This window comes from Siniperca chuatsi, linkage group LG5, assembly GCF_020085105.1.
Source record: "Siniperca chuatsi isolate FFG_IHB_CAS linkage group LG5, ASM2008510v1, whole genome shotgun sequence".
Taxonomy (NCBI): Eukaryota; Metazoa; Chordata; class Actinopteri; order Centrarchiformes; family Sinipercidae; genus Siniperca; species Siniperca chuatsi.
The window spans coordinates 12,372,614-12,388,077 of record NC_058046.1 but is presented as its reverse complement, the minus strand read 5'-3'; the positions used below and the strand labels follow the sequence as shown (position 1 = coordinate 12,388,077).

General features: G+C 41.3%; 1 protein-coding gene across 3 annotated transcripts in view; it reads left to right on the top strand.

Annotated features, from left to right (window-relative positions):
* Window positions 1–3,784: 3,784 nt before the first annotated feature.
* Window positions 3,785–15,464, top strand: part of lmx1bb (LIM homeobox transcription factor 1, beta b) — a 47,636-nt gene continuing 35,956 nt past the window's right edge. Inside the window, exons 1-3 of one of the 3 annotated variants that reach the window (XM_044196412.1) lie at window positions 3,785–3,926; window positions 5,975–6,097; window positions 6,575–6,761. In XM_044196412.1, the coding sequence (XP_044052347.1) occupies window positions 6,028–6,097; window positions 6,575–6,761 (257 nt within the window). In that variant the 5' untranslated portion in view covers window positions 3,785–3,926; window positions 5,975–6,027. The other 2 variants (XM_044196411.1, XM_044196410.1) reach the window with 2 other exon arrangements.

Genomic DNA, 15,464 nt, shown 5'->3' with positions numbered 1-15,464 from the left:
TTACACTAACATGAAGTAAAGTATTAAAGACAAATCCAGTATTGTGTACTTATTGAAAGTTTGACAAACAATAATAACATATCATATTTATGTGACTTGAAAGAATAGAATAATGCTAATTTTGTTTAACTGATATATTTACAGTATGTAGTACTCCTATCTGCCTGTTACACAATATTTTATATTAGCATTTCTTTCATTGTGGTATTTTAAAGTTATAATAGGACAGCGTGTTGTACTGCCTGGTTTTGTCCAGCAGGGGGTGATATTGTAATTCAGATAGTGAGTTTGAGGGGTTTCGGGTAATGTCAGCATACAACTGAAGTAATATGTGTTTAGACTGAGTCGGGGACCAGATGCATAAATCTGACTGCATCCTGGATCACTGTCATCAGATGAGCTGGTCCTTCACTAAAACTACACCACAGTGTTTCTGAGGAGAAAGTGAGGTTTGTAGCTCAGAATGATGATGTGTAGCGGTGATCTATACCAAAATGGCAAGAAATACATTTGAATACATTTAACAAAAATGCGTTATGGCCAGTTTACTTTCATGAGATTTTGATTAAATGGCTGCGGTTATTATGCCATTTTTTTCATACATTTTACCCTGAAATAAAAGTAAATAGAGTTAACCAACAGATCGAGGACTTTAAACAGTAATGCTTATATTTACATCTGTGACTGTATTATTTGGCCATTACTGAGGTATTTCCCTGTAATTCACTGGTTCATATACACCCATAACACATCTAAATTACAGCAGTTTGATTAATTATTTACTCAAAAGACAACAGCAAAACTGTCAATATTCACCTTTTAAATCATTAAAGGATTTTAAGATTTCCAAAACCATCTATCTATGTTCTTGGGACTTGCTTTTACTTTTCTTTTAGTAAGTTAAATACATGCATTATGGTTTTCAAGTAAAAATTACATTAATAGTGATTATACCAGTAGTAGAACTACATGTAGCATTTGTATAGTTTTATTTGTATTTTCTTTTAGTATTATGTAGTCTATAACTGGTTGGGAATGGGGCTATATTATTATGTCTTATCTTAATTCAATTACAGCTCAGTTTTGCTCCTTGTCTTAACAAACTACAGGTAAACAGTTTTCAGACTCACATTTCAAACTTGAATGTCAGCTCGCTGTCACACAGGGCCCTGTCAGGCCATCTGTCAGGAACTCAATAAATTTGTCAGTGGGGGAAAGAAAAAAGAAGCTGAATCCAATAAATCATAACATAAACAAATCTAGCCATGGGTTGACAGTGCTGTATTATACTTTGGCTTAATCCTCTGGGAGTTGGGATTATCCTGCAGTATCATTTTTTTTGGCTGTCTCGGTAAGATGGGCCATGTTGTTCAGGCGAATAAAAGCAGAAATATGTGACTGAGTGGGAAGAAGGAGATGTGATGTAAATAACTCCACTATTTATCTTGTTGTGCATCTGTGAATTTAAGCAAAGCTCAAATAAAAAATGCATCTAAATAATGCTTATAGGAAATACAAAAAAATGTACAAAATCAGATGGACCTAATTTGTGATATTAAAAATCTGACATCAAAACGAGTTGTTACAGGCTACTTTAGTATTCAGGGGCCCTCAGGCCTGTGGGGCCCTGCATTTCATACCCTTTTTATTACTACAGCAGTGCACTGCCTGTTTGTTTGCTGTGTGAAATCATAGCGTAATAATTTTCATTTTTTTCAGGTATGAAAGCAACTAAGAAAAGATGCAGAAAACACTTAGCAAAAACCCGATTAAATTGCAGTTGTTGCCGACGTGCAAACCTCCAGGAAGCTTCACTGTTGATCCGCCGACCGGCCAGCGGTTCCGCTGACTTGACGCGGAGCGTGCTCTGCCCTTCAAACCCCTCCACAGCCACAGTAATGACTTTAGAGAAACGTCCATGTGAGAGAATCGTGTGCGGGCTAAAAGGAATATCACACGACATTTCCCCCCCAGTTCGTTCAACGTATTTAGCATCAGAAATCGTGCTGCTGCCCAGTGTCAGTCTGGTTTTAAGATGCCCAAGTGCAACTCGGCAGCAAACAAATTAAAGGAGCCTGTATTTTTTTTTCTTTCATTCGAGCTTAAAAAAAAGCATCATGGAAAGCTTAGAAACACTCATTAAAAGATCAAAGTGAGTTAACTATCAAAGTCCTCTAGCCATGCAATTTAGGGAGCCATTATGTCTTTGGTTTGCTGAGTTTCTCCTCAGAATGTTTGTGCAAGTGTTCTTGCCCTTCTCACTAAGGTATTTTATTTTAAAATGCTTATCGGTAAGCTTTGTTTTGAAAATGCTCACATTTCAGCTCCAGCAAACCTGTGTTGGAATTGTAAAAAAAAAAAAGATTATGACATAGGTGCAGCGTTTATTACAGTCCACATATTCACTTGAATATATTTTTACGTTGCGGATGATTTTCTGTGATTTTGCAGTACATTGATTATAGCCTCCGGGTTTGAGGCCTGACACAGTTGGAGTTGTGTGAGTTATTCTCTGGGTTGGAAAATGAATGGATCCTGCGTGGCTTATAAACAGCATGATGTAAATGTAATTAAAGTAGATCAATTATTATACTTTAATTTAAGTGATGCGTTTGTTTAGATTAGATTTAAATTGAACGAAGTCATGGAATAATTTGATTTATTTGTTGTATTAATTATAAAGGGTCAGTTTTGTTGCATTCTGTGGCACTTTTATCTTTTTAGAAGCGGAGATTAAGTCATAATGACGCATTAGTTTAAATAGGCGTAGTAACATAAGTAGCACTGATAATTGCTCGTTTTCTTAATGCACTTTCCTCCCAACTTTGTGCCTACTGAAATGTCAAATCTGCCGATACTGATTTCAAAGCAGAAAAAAAAAACTGCGCGCAAATATTCGCAATTTTTTAACTTTGCTCCCAGTCAACCATTTTAATGTAGGCCCATATGTCCGCTTTCCCCGAAATCATTTGGTCTTCTTCTGCATTCAAAACATGTAGTCCACATCATTTCTTCCTTAATATTCAAGTCGTTACTCTCACGGTGAAAACTCTCATCGAAATCACAGCAGCCGCCGCCGCTGCTGCAGGAATGTGCGTTGCTGTAATGGCGCATTATAATGCTCTCTTACCTTTCCGATGGATGCAACAGTTCTGCTCACTTTAAAGTAAATTGCTAAACTTTAGGAGCCCGTTGCTTTCTGTGCTGCACACCTGCTGCAACGGTTTTTTCCCTGCCTTATAGAAGGCGAGGGAGGGCTTGTCATGTAGAGGCTCATTAAAACACCGCAGGCTAAAAGTTGGCGGATTGATTTATTGAATGAATGTTTGATGGTCTCATTCACACAAGTGACCTGGCCGGTAGCTGCTGAATGAATGGGGGTGGAGGAGGGGGGAACACAGGCTTTATATGTTTCTTCAAATGTATTGATTATATTGTATTGATATTGCTCAGCTCATAATGCTGCTTAGTGGTAAGATAATCCAATATAGTGTGAGGCGGAGGTAATTGACCCCATGCTGATAGAAGAGCTGGAAATAGAAGGGGGAAAGCTAAGCCGGGGGTGGATGACTTCATGACAGGCAGGTATGGACTTAACAGAGCAAGTGCGCATCTGTGTCCTTTCATGAAAAATATAAAGACTTCGTAAATATAAAGTATTCGTGTTATATTTATTTGTGCTTTAAACATTTCTGCGATGGTTACATAATTTTATAAAACATGGCACAACAGGTGAAAATACTAATTTCCTGTCTCTGTTTGGCTCCCCTGTGTCTTTTAGAGAGCTTCAGCTGTTCTCTCACTGACCGGCAGAGGGCAACGCCAACAAAACTGTCCTCTGTTTTCCAAACTGGGCTACAGGTCATCGCCTTGATGCTTCACAAAGGACATCAAAAACAACACGCAGCTAGGCCTTTGGATCGAAGGTAAACACTAGATAGACTTGAGATCATTCTCTAGAAACATTTGGACGTGTTGTTTTGTTTTTGTTTTTTTTTTGTTTTTTGTTTCTTCCTTTCAATAGACTATCTTGCAATACGTAATGTGGAATACATGACTGCTTTTTTCTTAATATAAATTTCAGCAACTCATCATCATCATCATTATTATTATTATTATTATTATTATTATTATTATTATTATTATTATCTTTATTATCTTTATTATTATTATTAGACTTAATACTATTACATCTCTTCATGGGGTGTTGGTTTCCGCGTGTCTTCATTATCTCTAAATTGCGCAGCAGGTAGTCTGTTTTTATTAATTCAATAATAAAACTGGGAAAATAAATCCCGCATAGAGGCTAGCACGAGCTGATCTGAACGTATAGCGATACTGCTTTACAATAGCCCTAAAATGCTTCTTCCATGCGTCCAGTCTTCTCGTGTTTTCTTGCCCGGGCCTGTAGCTATATAGCTTTCTTTTTAAAACACGTTGATAACAATGATCCTCTCATGGAAGCAGCGCACCGTCCCACTGACAGCCCTGTCATTTCAGACAGGCCTCCGCACCTTTGCAAACGTCTTGATCACACCTTGACAAAGAAAATGTCAAGGTGTTTATATACATATACATATATAATGCTTATTTAGGTGTTTTTGGAGTATTCAGATTGGGCTTTAATTTCACTCTGCACGTGGGCGCAATCCTCAAAGTGTAAACTGATCAGTTGTTAAACATCACATAATAAGAGTAGATCTGTAGATGCTGTGTTCCTGCGACATAAATAGGCCTACGGGACAGGCCTGTAGGTATTATCATTATTATTATTATTATTATTATTATTATTATTATTATTATTATTATTATTGGTGCTCTTTCCTGTCCGACAGATGGATACACATGGCTCGTAGTGGCCACCTCAGTGCTGGACAGACCGCTGTTATCACCACTGATCGCCAGGTGCATCAGCTGAAAGGGGACAGCAGCTTCCACTGGAAACAATACACAAAAGAGCAAAGAGAGCATGTGATGCTGATCTGTAATTTTCACTACTGAGGGAAATATAACAATTCATGAGAAATATAGAGGGGGGGGGGGTTTGTCTCTCGCTTCAATATTTTTGAGCTAATCTTTACTAAATAATCGCCACAGAATGTTTTATTTTCTCAGAAAGCGTGTTGTATAATACGCCTAATAATTAAATTATAGTGTATTATTATTATTGTTGTTGTTGTTGTTATATAATCGTATTGTTGCTTCAGTGTCAAGCCAGGCCTCCTGTAAAATATCATTTTTCCTCTTTCTAGTTTTCCTTACGGCTGACTCCATGTGTGTGTTGTTATTGGACTGTGTGGAGCGCACTGTACTCTGCTCCAATAGCATCCCAATGGCAGTGAATGGGGGAATGAAAAAAGTGTAGCCATGCATGCAGGAGTGGGAGGATCCACTCGCTTCAATCTCGATCTCAGACTTTTGCAGCGACAGGGGCACAACCAACCAGCCGTCTCTGTTACTTCCAAAGAGTTACTGCCGGGACATCTACATACGTACTCTCCTGTTTTTATTTGGGGGGGGGAATTTATTGTCAAGTTTGTCTTCTTTTTCTCATCCTTGACAAAACTGTCATTCCGTGAAGAAATTCCCCGCTTTCTCCCGTCGGCTTGAGGACGAGAAGATAAAGCTTCCTCAGTCCTCTAATCATAACAGGTGACAGTTCAGAGAGTTTTCCACCTTTTATTGTTTGCTTTCTGTGTCCCCACGCTTCTCTCACACATTGGGGATCCGTGTAGCCGGCTTAGACTGCCTTTACCTCTTAACTATTGCGAGCATCAAAAGTCGAGTTTTTGCATTTCTTCTACTTAAGCTCATTTTGTAGTTTTCCTCCTCCGAGCTGCAGGCTGTGTGTCACACGGAACTCAAACGCTTTCAACAGGTTTCAGCCTCGCCTCCGCTCTTCTTCCAGACAGCTTTTGCGTGCCACAGGATTTTCTTGTCAAGTCTGACCGTATTCTTATGGATATTGCAACAGGTCTGGTGTCACTGGAGCGCCTCTCCGCGGGAGAACAGTCCGAGACGTGCATCATGCTGGACGGCATTAAAATTGAAGATCATCCCCTGCGATCGGGGCAAGCCACGCTCGGAGTCATGCTCGGTGAGTCTTTTACTGTGTAAACCTCAGCAAATCACTGTGAACTGCGAGCGCAGGTCAAACACTAGACTGTTATTCCTGTCTGGATGCCATTACTGTGCATGCATGCCCACCGCTGTTATGTTTCCGGCCATCATGAAAAGCGACAAAAGTTCATATTTGTGCATGCAAAGGAATAAAACAACAGAGATGACAATAAAAAATGTAGTTTAATTTGCATGTGAGTGTCAAAAAAATCGCATCCTGAACGACCCCAGACATTTAAAGGCTGGATGAGTGATGTAATCAGCAGGCCTTATTGGAGAAAAAATATCAAATTCATCCATTAAAACCATTTTGTTTTTATCTGATTAAATCCCATACACCTCTACTGATTTCTTTAAGCACCCAGTGTGTAGGCCTTTAACGCTGTTAGAGTTTTTAGTCTCAATTCAGGCCTTCTCTCTTCTGACGGGCCCCAACTCCTCTGCCGTTTTCCAGGGACTGACTGTCATCATCCATCCGTGTGTGAAGGATGCCAGCGTCCCATCTCCGACCGCTTCTTGATGAGGGTCAACGATTCCTCATGGCACGAGGAGTGTTTGCAGTGTACCGTGTGTCAACAGCCTCTCACCACCAGCTGTTACTTCAGAGAAAGGAAACTTTACTGCAAACACGACTACCAACAGTAAGCGCAATTTCGGGCAGGGAATCTCTGCTCTTGTTTTTGCATCTCTTCAGTTTGCTTTGGTTGTTGTGCAGTGATTTATTTTTTTATTTTTTAAAGGACATTGTGGTGGCTTTGGCTGGCCTGGAGGCCTTGTGTGTGTGTGTGTGTGTGTGTGTGTGTGTGTGTCATTCACGGTGCAGTGGCAAAATACAGTGGCAAGTCATTCAGCTAGTGTGGAGTCTTATTTGTATTTTATAAGATTTCATCTTCTGTTCTGCGGTAGTTTAACACATTGTTTCCTGCAGAATTATACAAATCAATGAAAGAGCAACAGTGGAATTGCTGAGCTTTTTTTAATTGTTCAGAAATGTTAATAATGAATCTGAGAAATGGAAACGTCTGCAGCAGAGTTCACACTGGCTGGGGGACGCTCGCATTAGCGGCCACATATTATTGTCACATGCTTGGCTTTATTCTTGTCACGGTGGCCCACGATATTTCCACATTTGTCTCTGTGGAACGAGTGCAATAATAACAAAAAGACGTGATCCCACTCAGGCTCCCGCTCAGGTTTTTTGCATCATGTGACCTTTCCCCATCACCATCAACCGCTTCAGATTCATTACAAAATACGGAAAACAGAATTTCAGTTTCTTTATAGACTCTGAGCCCACAGCGTAGTTTAGATTGATTTTCCGATCAGGCAATATTAATTTATTCTGAAAATCCGATGCCTCGATTTGCCTTAAATATTAGATTTTTAAAATTGGCTTCTTTTATTTTACCGGCACACATTTAGGCCTATAAGTTTTTTTTAAAATAATTATTATATTATTTTAGGTTATTTTTATTCAATTTTATTTGAGGCTATTTTATTTAATTGAATATGATGTGTTTTAGCATGCGGCACATGGGAGACATGGCAACCATTTAACGGTTTAATGAACAACTATCTGCGCTTTTTACTCCACATGAGTTACACGTTCCTGCAAGCTAAACACGCTAACGTGGATTTGGATTATAATAGAAAATAGGCCTAATTACAAGTTCAGGGATTTGCGCACGCGCGGGCACACACACACACACACACACACACACACACACACACACACAACTTTAAAGGCATTAATAATTTAATTTAAGTCAAATTAGCTAATAAATAAGTTTCACAGCTTTAAACGTAAAAAAATCGGACTTATTCTATTATTCTAAAATGCTGGAGTGTATTTACAACAGCAGCCTATTGTGATTAAATGCAGATTGTTAATTTCATAATTTGCTCTGCCTAATTCACAGCAACACAATAAATAAAAAAAACATTATTAATATTACAACTACTAAAAATATAAATTTTATGAATTATAGATACATGATAATGATGCAGGAATTGCCCCCGTGTGCTTATTGTTTTACAGTGAATTACAATAAAGTTTTACATTCCAAATTAGGCCTATGACAGGAAGTAGCATGCAGCCATTAGCCGTAGAGTAAAATACATTTGTAATTGAATAAGTAAATCATCTCTTAAAACCAGCAGAGATAGTGGCAGATATAGGGAGGCAAATATTGAGGCCAGGTAACAGAAGTAACAACAATGCTGAGGGTTGCTGTTTACAGAGGACCCTGGGGTGCCCTGTGTTTCTCATCGCATGAGCGCTTTTCATGCTTGTCACTAAATTTTCAGCTTTTTGTGTCCGGCCTTTTTAACAATTCTACTTCGATTACCAGGACATTATGGCTCTCTGCTAGATACCTTGCAAGCAACAAAGAGTTACATCTATTGCCATGCGTGCCATTCATCCAGCTTTGTGACGGGAGTGTAGTCGGCTGATAACAATGGAAAATTCAGAGCAGTAACTATGGGATACCAGAGTCACGGCGTCACGGCTCAGAGGTGGCTGGAAGCTGAGACGGTCCGGCAGAGAGAGAAGGATCTCTTTCTCATGCCTGTTTTAGTGCTGTCCATTTGTAGTTTTTTATTTATTTGTTCGGTGTGTGCAAAGAGAAGAAGACAGAGGCAAACATACAGAGGCAGACAAGATCTATTTTGCCTCCAAATAATACTCTTTCCTGGCATTTTGTTTCTGATATGCTTTTATGTACCATATTTGGTATATAACTGACCATTTCCTCCTTTTTTTTTTCTCTGCTGCATTTGGTACTTTGAATACCGTGAGCTTGTGTGGCAATTCCGATCGCCCCAGCCAAACACAACAACCTGCTGGGCGATGTCCTGTTCTCACACACTGTTATTCATCACATCTTTTAATTCTTCACCCTCCTTCTCACACTTTTTTTAACCCCTCCCAGGTTAAAAGCTAGCTGGAGGGTCCCTCCATCACACAGACACAAGTAGGCTATCTCTTTTCTTCTTTTTTTTTTTGTTGTTTATTCCATTTGCATTGATGGGATACTTAAAGATGTAATTGGCACCTTTTTGACTTTTATGACACCCATTTAAGATGCATTTGTCAGCCCACAAACTGCTTTGGGCTGTGAAGAGAGCTCCTAGCCTTACAGAAGTCTTCGTGCCTAATTACGTTCCTACAGCAACTGATTCATGCCCCGTAATCAGCTCTCACTAGCTATAATAAATCAAGGAATTGGCAAGCAGTCTTTTTTGGCACCTTTGGAACAGGTTTAAGTGCAGACGGGGGAAAACAATTGTGTACTGTGTTATTAAAACTCCCACCAACACAGTTCAACACATCTTGCTCCATATAGTGCAATTATATAGTAACAAGATTGGATTTTATTAGCCTTTATCCCATATGTTTCCCTCTTTTTATGCCATGCAGCTGACCTGTGTTTACCGTCCCTGTCTTGATATGAAAAGGGTATTTTTGTGAATGCGGAATATTTTTCATGGTTTAAGATTCAGGGTGCAAAAAAAAAATCTCAAATGTATGGATGTCAGGCTTATATTTACAGAGGGATGTAGTGGGAAAATAAAATAAAATATATTTTCGAAGAGGAGAAACACGGAAATATTGCACAGCCTTTTGAGAATATGAATATTTCAGAGCAAGTTTTATAAAATTCAAGGCAAATAGGCAGAGCTGTCAGTTGGGCGGGAGCCATAGCCGTAGAGGAGGAACAAGCTTGAACGAGACGGGCGGTATGTAAAAGGTAGAGTGGAATTACACCACCCCGAGAGAGTTTGTTGTGCCCTGGTGTTTGGAGGTCAATTATACATCATTAGAAAGAGGGAGATCTTTTCCCTAGGGAGACCTTTCCTCTAACCAAGCAGATGCTTTGAAAGGAGCCATGTAATAAGGCCTATCACTTCACCGAAGTGTTGGACAACACCCCTGTAATGGACTGCCTTGTTAGAAACTGCCATAGGCTCCATCTACAAAACATAACATTAACTAACTATATTATACACCAAGCTGCCTACTTTTGGGTCCTGCCGATGCATAAAAACCTTGCATTCCAGAGTGGATTTTTTTCTCCCCATGCTCTATAAAGTTTTACTGTGTAGCAAAATGTTATTTTAGAATGTTTCATTTGTAACTTATCCAAATACATCAGCATGCAGATTACTCCAAATTTTCGAATTCACGTGCTGTAAGCAAAATGAAATTCAGGTCACGGTAGTATGAGTAGTAGAAAAACACAGCAGTGATGAAGCCATAAAAGCAGAGCTCCCAAAGCCTGTCTCACCTCCCATGTATGCTGGACGATCCTCCAGTGTGCTGAGAGGTGCTTTTTAGAACTGTTTGGAGTGCCCTCCTGTGAAATTGTTGTTTTTTAATTAGCTGTGCTTGGGACGCTGCAGCAGTGTGTGCCAGATAGATGCTGACGGCTGGGTTTCTGTGTTAGCTCACCGAGTGTGTTTTACTCACTCTAGGACACTCCCACGTGGCCTGGCACTTTGTGAACACTCATATGCACACCAAAAAAAAAAAACAAACTAGGATGTACTTTGTGTTGTCAACCCAGCTGGGTAGATTTGCAGTTAATTAAAGACTGTCCTCAGTCTTGCTAAAGTATTTCAGAAACAGCTCTGATCTGTGGGTGTACGCTCCTTTCTGCAAGACTAACTTTTAGTTATACTTTCTTTTTCTTTCTTTTTTTACTCTCCCTAAAAAGGATAAAAATGTGTCTTTAGTCACTGCTCTTGGGTAAATAAAAGAGGACCTCTACAGAGAGACAAATCTAATGTTAGAAACACTAAGCTGGATAATATTGCTTCAGCTTGCTGGGATTTTTAGTGCTCGGCAAGGAGCTAGCTGACGCTGGCCCCGTTCCTCTGTAAGGAAGTATTGGGTTTTATGTCAACATGGCTCGGCCTGTCCCTGCAGCATACTAGGATGCATCATCTGTCATCTCATGGTTTGCTAACTGTCCCCCCCCCCATTAAACGACCTGTTGGAGTGGTATTTATTTGCATCACAAGCTACATCTTGGATTCTCTGTTTTTTGTTCTTTCCGGTTCCCACAAATAGCTCTTTGAGTGATAAATATTTGATTTAAACGTATCTTTTTACATGAACCCTTGTATATATGAATAGTGCTGTTATAAATTTTACACCAGCTACATCCATAAAAGGTTCAGTATACTGCTGTTTATATTCACTTGAAGTTGTTTTGTGATGCTGTCAGTAAATCGCAAGGCTTAGTATTGTGTTATTAAATCAGGTGATTTCATGAAGGTTTATTTTTATAAAGGCATTTCCGCTGTGTGTTTTAATAGAAATTAGTGTGTGTGTGTGTGTGTGTGGGGCTATAAGCATACTAGTGTTTATGTGTATGTAGCAGCAGCTGGAACACAAAGCACTTTGCAGGACACTATGGGAAGCCACAGAGGCTCAGCCACGGTAATGCCCATCACCACTTTAGAGGCCAGACTGGTGGCGAGGGATGTGGAAAGAGGTCTCTGTGGCTTTGTGTGGGGGAGCTGTAGTGCAGGGAGGAGAAGGATCTGCAGAGGGATCTGCCTGGTGTGCTCACATTACACTGGATGATAGCAGAGGGGTGCAGAGGAACTCAAGCATGCAATTTGTTGGTAGCCACAATTTAACCTCATCTCCTAAAGCCGGCTGTTAGGCAGCCAGTGGGACATGTCAGTCAATCGGGAATGCTAATCAGTGACGGTGGAGAGAAAGCCCTCGGCTCGGCAACGTACTGATTTTCATTACTGGCTCCAAGTCCTTGGGCCTTCAGGTTTATTTTCACAGCATGACAACTCTTCATAACAAAAAGGAAGGTTACCACAAACCATTAAATGCAATTTACAAATTAGATTTTGGCAAAATCTGTGAAATACTGTAATAGGCTTCTTAAAGTAGCCAGCCGTGAAATACACACACTCAGCAAATGTTTTCAATTTCAATTTGCCAGATTACATGTTTAAATCAGAAGAATTACATTTTTAATGGCTGGATTTTTACAGCGCTGAAAATATTAATTTCAGATATAATTTACGGTGTGTCGGTGAACGTGTAACATTTACAAAGTTATTCTCAGTACATTCCCGGTATTTTTTAATTACATTTCAGATCTGTTTGTCTCATTTTGCTTCTGTAGTTTGGAAATAGCCCACACTTGCAGGCAGCCTGGTCGAACGTGCATGAGAAATTGAGACATGGCCTCTGCTGCCGGCTCGCAGTATCGCTGCTGGCCCCAACTGTGTATATGTGATCCCACTCTGGAATGTTTTTCCAACACGTAGGCTTTTCACAGATACACTAGAGAGGACTGGCATCATAGTGGCAAGTGCTGCATTCAGACTGTTGTGTGCCCAAGGCTTACTCTCACACTCACGTCACACATTCTAGCTCTACATGGGAATGGGCAGAGCAGTGTGTTTGTCTACATACACCCCAGGTTTCTGTGAGGGTGTGGGCGCATGTGTGTGTGTGTGTGTACACTTGCTTCCTTTCTCTCTGCTCCTTTCTTTCTTTGTCTCTCATCTTAGCTCTTTCCACTGCCTCACATTCACTCTCTGTATTTTAAAGATACATTTTAGCACCACATCTTAGTTGCTGCATGTCAAATTTGGCTGTCTGAATTTCAGCGGTATAGATTTTTGTAAAGATATGGTAAAACACATTTCTTTGTCTTTTTTTTGGGGGGGGGGTTGTTTTTGTGGTTTTTTTTACCGCTTTTAATCTTCATCAAATGAGATTAGCCCCCAAATACCGGTATTCCTGCCCAAAGTGACTGACAGAGATTTGCACTTTTATCATTAAGTGTGACACTAAGCTGGTCGGAGCTTTGTCTTGAATGGAGGGTCTGACGGAAACGGGGGCTCCTAATCCTTTTATTTGTGTCAGGCCCAGAAAGAGGGAAGAATGGGGCCGGGGTGGGATGGGGCTGCAGAATGCCACGGCCCTTAGTCCCCTCCAGACCCGGCCTCCACAGCCAAGTGAGCATGAGACTCATCTTATGTGGTCTATGCACTCAAGCGGACGCATACACACTCATGCGCACAGGGGCAAACATTTGTGCATCTACAGTATGTTCAAATGTTTGCTCAAGCACATGCATACAATCATAACTACACCGCCTCATGTACAAATGCATATGTTCACCTGCATATATGTACACAGACATGCACAGTCATTTTAGAGCGTGTACCTCCTCACAGCAGAGCATGCGTCTGTCTATGAGTGCATGGATTGCAATAGCAGGAGGTTCAGTCTAGGATGAGATTAATAAAGTTTGCCGGTTCTCTGGTCGAGGTCCAACGCTAGGCTTTTGTCTGCGGCTCACATCGGGTTGTGGGGCTTCAGCTCCTTTTGTGTGTGCACCCTTGTGGTAATCCATCTCCAGCGGGAGTCCCCTGGGGCACTTTATTTACTCATTCAACTGTTTGGAAGTCTGTTAGACTGCAGATCAGATGCAGTGAAACCAATGTGATTACTTTAACCAGCACTTCCAGATTCCTGCCCAGCATCTCCTCTCACCCTGAGCTGGTGTGCTCTGCAGGTGGGAGGGAAGGTCCACACTGACTCATCCCGCTCTGTCTGTCCTGTTTATCAGCCTGGTTTAAGGGCCTGTACAATATTCTCTGTTATCAAAATTCTGCATTAGGCATTGAACCTCCTGTGCCCACACACTGTAGAGCTGACTTGATTCTTTTCTTATCCTTGTGTATTTGTTATTTTCTCCCTAGCATCTCAAAAATACAAGTTCCAAAACTGGTGGCTGACTGAATTCTTGCATTTGTCAGGTCTCTTTCTCAGTAGATCATAATTCAGCACCATAGCAATTGTGGTGTCACAGTGTAAAAACTAACATCTAAGTTTTATTGCAAACAATGAGATGGATTTGGTTATCCATCCATCAACATAAAGCCAGCGCTATGTATTTGGGGCTAACCCCCATGTTAAACCGTTGAAGGCTGTCAGGCTCTTTGAATTTACTCTCCATCTCTTCCCCCTGGTGTGGCTGGGGAATATGGTTGAAATCAGCTGCCAGGACCAGCATCTACAGCGAGAGCTCCCTAAACTTGCTGTTTAGAACCAGCCGCTGATTGGTTATGGCTGTCTTGGCAAGAAAAATAACCCCGTGTGAAAACTGTGCAGATTGGGTTTCTATGCGTCTGACTCACTCCCGTCCTCTCTGACCAGCCCCCCCACGGCAAGCCAGCATGATTTGTGCATGAGGTCCCGTGACCCATGGAAGCTTCAAAAAGCAGCGAGGGGAAATATTTGGATGATCCTGATGGGGGAGTGGAGACATGGGAGGGAGGCAGAGATGATGGGGGCTTGGTAAGAGCAGGGCTAAGTGGTGTAAGGCAAGGCAGATGTGGAGAATCTGCATTGCAGCTGTGATGACAGGGGGAGTGTGTGTGCGCACAGAAGACAACTGTCCATCTTGGATTCTTACCCAGACACCCACCACCACCAGTGTCCCTTAGGACAGCTACAACACAGACGTCATGTTCTGCATAAAAAGGTGGCAAACAGTAGAAGAAACTGTGCACAGGAGGTTGGAAAGAGTTGCAATAGAAGAGGTATTTTATCATCAGGTACCATGCCATGATACTGAACGTCTGTACCTCACCCCCCTGCTGTACACCCCCGATCCCTTCTCCTCTCCCTTTACCTTTCCTCTGCTGGCTGGATATTAATATTTCCCAGAAAGCTGCTACAATACGTCTTCTCGGGAAATTCCACGACTCCTGAATGCTGCAAAATGATCTGGTGTCTATGAAAGGGATGGATAAGGGGATAAAACATGACGTGTTTTTTGTGCATAGTTGATTTCATAGTGCTCTCTGGATGAAGATATCTATTCAGTTGCCTTGATAAGAAAAATGCGTTGCTGCAGGTGAAGACTGAGTCTGCTCTATTCATCAAAATTTTCTCCACTAGCTGATAGTATTGTTTGATTCAACCTCATGTCCTCATAGCACATTGTTTATGCACAGAATCTGCCTCTGGGGCCAGTTCAATGGAAACCCCATTGAACAGAAATAGCTGTAGTAGGCTGAGGCTTGATGCAAACCCAAACTCAGAATTTAAAAATGCAAAGCTGTGGTCTGAGGTAGCCCCAGTCATTCTTTGGCCTCTGTGCTTGTCGCTGCCTCCTCCTGAGAGTGGGTGGGTCGACTGACCCCCAGGGTGTCTGTCTGCCTCAACGTTGGCCCTGCAGGCCCAGCCTCACAGGGGAGCACCAGCCCCAGGCCAGAGTTGTGCTCTGAAACCAGAGCTCCAACGTTGTGTTGTGATCCCAGCTGGAGAGACAGCTCTGGCTCTGAGCGGAGCC